This window comes from Dioscorea cayenensis, chromosome 1 (genome assembly GCF_009730915.1).
Source record: "Dioscorea cayenensis subsp. rotundata cultivar TDr96_F1 chromosome 1, TDr96_F1_v2_PseudoChromosome.rev07_lg8_w22 25.fasta, whole genome shotgun sequence".
In the NCBI taxonomy this organism is placed as follows: domain Eukaryota; kingdom Viridiplantae; phylum Streptophyta; class Magnoliopsida; order Dioscoreales; family Dioscoreaceae; genus Dioscorea; species Dioscorea cayenensis.
The window spans coordinates 29,953,618-29,959,523 of NC_052471.1; the positions used below are offsets into that span (position 1 = coordinate 29,953,618).

The 5,906-nt window shown below is 33.4% G+C and overlaps 1 protein-coding gene across 4 annotated transcripts; it reads right to left on the minus strand.

Annotated features, from left to right (window-relative positions):
* Positions 1 to 2,240: 2,240 nt before the first annotated feature.
* Positions 2,241 to 5,674, minus strand: LOC120260898 (U-box domain-containing protein 3-like). 4 transcript variants are annotated; one of them, XM_039268489.1, is made up of 5 exons: positions 5,474 to 5,674; positions 4,754 to 5,120; positions 4,438 to 4,554; positions 2,607 to 4,337; positions 2,241 to 2,528 (listed from the first exon to the last, which is right to left on the minus strand). In XM_039268489.1, the coding sequence occupies exons 2-5, from the start codon at positions 5,090 to 5,092 to the stop codon at positions 2,463 to 2,465; spliced, it is 2,253 nt and encodes a 750-aa protein (XP_039124423.1). In that variant the 5' UTR covers positions 5,093 to 5,120; positions 5,474 to 5,674; the 3' UTR covers positions 2,241 to 2,462. The 4 variants fall into 4 exon arrangements, with proteins under 4 accessions (XP_039124423.1, XP_039124431.1, XP_039124415.1 ...); XM_039268497.1 differs by having other exon boundaries at positions 2,607 to 4,349; positions 4,754 to 5,031; positions 5,474 to 5,672; XM_039268481.1 differs by having other exon boundaries at positions 2,607 to 4,349; positions 5,474 to 5,672.
* Between the last annotated feature and the right edge of the window lie 232 nt (positions 5,675 to 5,906).

Consider the following 5,906-nt stretch of genomic DNA (forward strand, 5'->3'; position numbering starts at 1 on the left):
AATTAATATCTAACAATGTTTGATATTGATATTGTATATGAAAAATAGTAATCATTGGATGTCAATACAACTCAGATTGTATGATGTCCCTAAATTTTAAGTCCCAGATGATGCACCCTCTCAGTTAAGAAGTATATATAAATAAAAAATTTATATAATTCAAGCTCATTTCAACTTTATATTTTTCTTTCAAAGCAATTTTTTAATTTAAAAAATTAATAAAATTAAAAGAAGAGAACAAAAGTAGATCATGGGTGAAAAATAATTCAAGCTAAATGGAGAGACCAATAATTGTAAATTACTGTTGAGGAGTCTAATCAAAGCATGTGGAGTGATAAGGGATCCACAAAAAAATAAAAAGTTATATATAAATAAATATATATTTTTATAAATGGAGAGCATGTATTGCCATGTTAGTTGGTTGGGGGGGAGGAATGAGGAATCAACAACTAACACAATGTAATGGAGTCTCATAAAGTCTAAGTAACCCTTTTCATTGAATGGACCCAAGCCCATGTGGTTGTGTTCCACCTTGTTTCCTAATCCCACTCATTTGGATTTCTCTTTTTAGTTTTTACCATCATAACTATTCATATCATCAATACCAAACATGTGGGCATTGAAAACATTCTTTTTTAATCATACTTTACTCATACAACTCATTTGATGAATTTGTTATATATATATATATATATATATATACAGGGAATATGTCAACCGAGACCTAAAACACCCACAATTGACCAAAATAAACATAATGGAGAGAAACAGACATATCTAACATATTCAATTGGGTTTGGTAAATAGGATTGGACGGTTCAGATTAATTGAGTTACTGTTACAGTCACGATCTATCGGTCATATCAAAATACTGTAAATCACTTTTATTATGCTATTATTCATAAGCACAATAATACTGTTTATTGCATAGTGCAGAACCGTTGGATGTACAAAATATTTTGATTTAAATAAATTATCTATTAAAGTTTGTGACTTGAATTTTGCTTGAACCAACCCGTAAAGCTTGTGGTGTGATCGATGATATTTTTTGAATTTTGATAAATTTTTTAAAAACCTATGATAGTAGCGGAAGGATCTAGATGATAGACTTGGATTCGCTTAGAGAATTTAGGTGATTAAACCATACCAAAGAAATAGCAGAGTCAAGACATTATTCAAATTGAATTTCAGTCAACTTAACTTGTAATTGACATGAAACCTATTTAAACATATTTTAAAATTTTAATATGATAAAATAATTTTAATATACTGAGGAGTCATAATTATAATCAATTTTCAATATAATAAAATTATCTTCTCTTTATTTATCAAATATATATATATTTTTTAATTTTACATTTTTTATTATCATTATTTCTTTCGTAATGTTTATTTTAAAGGTATTATTCATATTGTTTATCTCATGCTGTCTTGATTTAAGACAGTGATGGATTCATAACAGTAAAAAGTACAGAAGCAAAATTCATTAATGAAGAACAAGCTCAATTTTCATTATGATAAGAAGACGAAATGGACTACAATTTGGACTCTAGTATGCATGAATTTCTCTTAGTCTTTTTAACTTTTTTTCTCTATTTCTTCAGTCATTTAATTCTTATCTCAATTTTATTTTTTTTTTCGATCATTTCTGGATGTTTATATGTCTTAGTCAAAGTAATTTTACTCTTTTATGTGATATACCCATTTTAATAATAAAAATTAATAAATCTCAAGAGTATATTAAAATAATAATCTCCTATTGTTTTTAATCTTATAGCTTTTAGATGGTGATTAATAAGCCACCTTCTCAGTTGATAAGGGAGAAACAAGTAGAACAATATTCTACCAAACTGGTTGAATAATCGGGTAAATTTTTTAATAACTTTGACTTATTTTCACTTTGATTATTAAACTTTAATTTATATTAATTTGATCACTCAACTTTAATTTGATTTCACTAAGTAGTAAATCAAAAGATTCAAGCCCCAAATGAATGATGTGGTTCTTTTTCGATAACATGCACACCTCCAATAGACTTAATAATGTCATCGGGAGGACTGACCCGGATTTTCAAACAATCATGTAATCAATTGAAGATTGAAATCATTAATTTATTGTCCAGTAAAATCAAATTAAAATTAAGTGACTAAATCAATGTAAATTGAAGTTTGGTGATCAAAGTCAAAACGAGTCAAAGTTTAATAACATACCAAAAAAATTTACCCTTGAATAATCACATATACAAGTATGCAAAACACTACACATTCTCATTAACAAGTGCTCCCTTAAATTCAAACAATACCCAAGCAAAACTATAATATATATATATATATATTAGAAAAAGAAATGAAATGAAAAGAAAAGAAAAGAAACTATGCATGATGTTGTAGAAACAAGGTAATACAAACATCATATATATATATATATATATGTTCATGGAGATTGACTGAAATACATGGATTCTATGTTTTCACCTTTCCCATGACCCCAGCTCTTTGGCTTCTAAAATGGCTGAGAATTTGTTGTGCCTGCACAAGCATTACAAGAAATACGATGTATTTTATCATGAAACGATAACAAAATACGAATTTTCAATAACTTCATACCTTCTCTTTTGCTCTTGGTGTACCAAATTGAGACAGTGCAATCAGAGGTGGCACAGCTCCTTCTTGCAGCACTATACTGCATAATTTCTGGCTGTTTATACACAACTGGTACAATGCCGACGCGGCATTCTCCTTTCCTCGCTGTGATCCTGTTTCCATTGTGTCGACTAGCAAAGGAATACCGCCTTCCTGAGCTATAGCTGAACGACCTTCGGGGATTGTTGATATATTCGTTAAAAGAGCCACAGACTTATCAGCCATTCCTGTATTCGGATCCAGCATCTCGACAAGATACTTCACGGCACCGGCTTTGACTATTCGCGCTTTGTTCTCATGATAGATAGATAGATTGAATAATGCTGCAGCTGCATCCTTCTTTCCTCTTAGGCTTCCGAAGCCTAACAGATAAACAAGTGCCTTTACTGCATTTGTTCGACCGATTTTAATTTTGTACTCTTCCAAGACTGAGAGACTGAACAAAGTTGCTGCTGCATTCTCCTTGGCCTCATTGTTTCCAGATTCCAGTACTTGGATGAGAGGTTCGATCGCTCCCGCTTCTGCTATGAGTATTTTATTGTTGTCATTGATGGACAAGTTCAGTAATGCCGTAACGGCATTTTCTTGAACGCGTTTTATCTTCGAGTAAAGCAAAGAAACCAATGGTGGAATTGCCCCGCATTCTGCAATCAAATTACGATTATCTTTATCGTTCTTTGCTAGAAGTCTAAGCTCAGATGCAGCAGCTGTCTGTACTTCAGAAACCCGACTCTTTAAATCCTCAACTAATTTCTGAACTTGGGCATGAGTTCCGGTACCATTGTTGTGTATATTCTTGGGGTTGTTGAGCTGATCTTTTGAAGGCCATGGAGAAGTATAGTTGATTTCTTCAGACAAGCTCACCTTCTCATCAAACTTGCTCGGTATATCAATGCTAGAAATGGTACTCGAAATAGATTCACTCTTGCTATGGCAGCAGCTCTGCTGGTTTGCCAAACCACAATGCTGCACAACTTCCTTATCAGACATTAACTGATGATGCTTAGCAAAGAAAGACTGTTCTTCGGATTTAACATACTCAAGAGACGATCTTGAACTCGAAACTCTGTGCAGTGAATCTCGAAAGCTATTCCCAGGGCTTAATTCTTCTGGAGCTCCCCCTGTAGGAGAGAACGGAAGAGAGATAATTTCCGACTGAATAGAATCAGATAATTTAATGTTATTCTCCTCACACCAATTTGCAATCAATGCCTTAACTGTGAAATTCTGAATCAGATTGATGTGATCAAGCGGTTGTCGGGTATTTGGACAAATTCTCAGGCCATTGTCGAGCCATTTCTGTATGAAAGATCGTTCGTATGTCTGTCCTGAGGCCACAATTACCGGGTCCACCATAAGCTCTAATGAGAGAGGGCACCGGAAATAAGAAGGGATCGGTTTGCCATTTAAAAACCCAAGCTGCTCTATATTTGCCATGCAATGTCGAAAGTGAGAGACAAGCCTGATAATTTGGTAGATGTGGTCAGAATACTCGGTCTTCTTCTTAAGTTCCGCTCTGATTCTTTCCTTTTCAAGAGCTATACTTTCCATTAGGAGTTCCCGGTTTGATGTCAAACCAAGGTTTTCCATTATCTTTAAAATATCTTCAAGGCTAGGTGTCACAATTTCGCATTCATCTTTCAGAGCTATTTCAATGAGTTCTGATGTTTGGCCTTGTTCCACACTTTGAAGTTCCTGCATACATTGCTGAATCCAATATCAAGATCAGATATAATTCATACAGTAAAAAAAAAAAACAAAAAAAAACATAGCACATTGAACAGTTAATAATTACCTGAATGCTTGATGAATTCGATGAGAAAGAAGATGACTCCTGTAATTTACTAAGTGCATCGCATATCTCCAATGAAAAATTTCGGGCCTTTAACATTATCGACTCAGTTTGTAATACCTGTTTAGAGTTTGAATTCTCACCAAAGAACTCAATAAAGAAATTTCTGCTATTCTTAAGATAAATTGATAATCTTTAAGAAAAACTTCAACTAAAATGAACGCCAATATTTATAGAGGCCAAACATATCGAAAACTCATGTGATTTATAAATGTCATGATCAATGGAATGAAACAAAATTCCGAATAAAAGAACTCACACTGCATATTTTACTCATCCGTTGTGGCCGCCTCTCCATAATTTCTCTAGCCTCATTTACCATCGCATCCAACTTCTCCGCGGCTTCAATGAGTTGTTCATCAATAAGCATTTCCGAATTCAACACTTCATCAAGCACAACCTTCAACAACTTCAATATTCCAACCATATTTCCAAAGCCTTTCATGGTTGCCGATTTCATGTTCTGGCAAGCAGCTAAGTGAATGTATCGAGACACACTATTAATTAGACCGCCGATAATTTCCCGGTCCATAGCACCTAATGAAACAATTGTAGAATGATCAACATGTTTAAACAAATCGCCTCGCCGTTCCACCATTCCGCTGTAAATCGATAAACCAGAGTTCCTATTTTCAAGATGAGTGTTTAACAATCATGTTTGTTATCAACACACAGAATTGCAGAATCATTGCCCTACATAAAGATGCCCTCTTTCTTCACTAAAACAAAATAACATCAACAATGAAACTATTACAAGATTGATTTAAAGCATAAAAGCAAACCCTAAATCAAATCAACAAATGGGCAAAACAAACTCATAAAAATCCTACCTTTACCATGATGAATCACAACAGCAAAACAACAACAACAAAAGAACCACTCATCAAAATTTGTCCTTTCCAAAAAAACATGGCTTCTCCATACAAATACATCAACAATGAATAAATAAATATCCAAGAACTAATATACTGAAACATACCTCTGTCCATGAGATTTCAAGCAATAGGAACTAGCACTAATCCAGTAAATCCAACACTGACTATCAAAAAACCTTCAAAAACCCTGTTGAAAACCCTAAGTTAATCAATCAAACTGCAGACAAAGAGACAGAGAGAGACACAGAGAGAGAGAGAGAGAGAGAGGAAGGAGAAGGAGGAAAAGGTGGCAAAGGACCCACCCATGTTTATTGCTGTAGTGTAGTGCAGTTGGAACTAAACAGTGTATTATAGAGACATGTCAAAGTGAAAACTGGGGAAAGAATCAATCTATTAAATAACTAAACTCCAAACAACTTTTACTTTCAACTCATGGATTGGATTCTGTCAATATTGGTAAAAGCTACAATTTTTCTTACTATTTTTCTATTCTTATTTAATAAATTTAAGATTAAAAAATATATATATATATATATA

Coding starts and splice junctions, on each gene's coding strand:
- LOC120260898 (XM_039268481.1), bottom strand. CDS start 5,092: ATGGTGGAACGGCGAGGCGATTTGTTTAAACATGTTGATCATTCTACA. Junction 4,350..4,437: donor CGAATTCATCAAGCATTCAG/GTAATTATTAAC, acceptor TATTGGATTCAG/CAATGTATGCAGGAACTTCA. Junction 2,529..2,606: donor CACCAAGAGCAAAAGAGAAG/GTATGAAGTTAT, acceptor ATGCTTGTGCAG/GCACAACAAATTCTCAGCCA.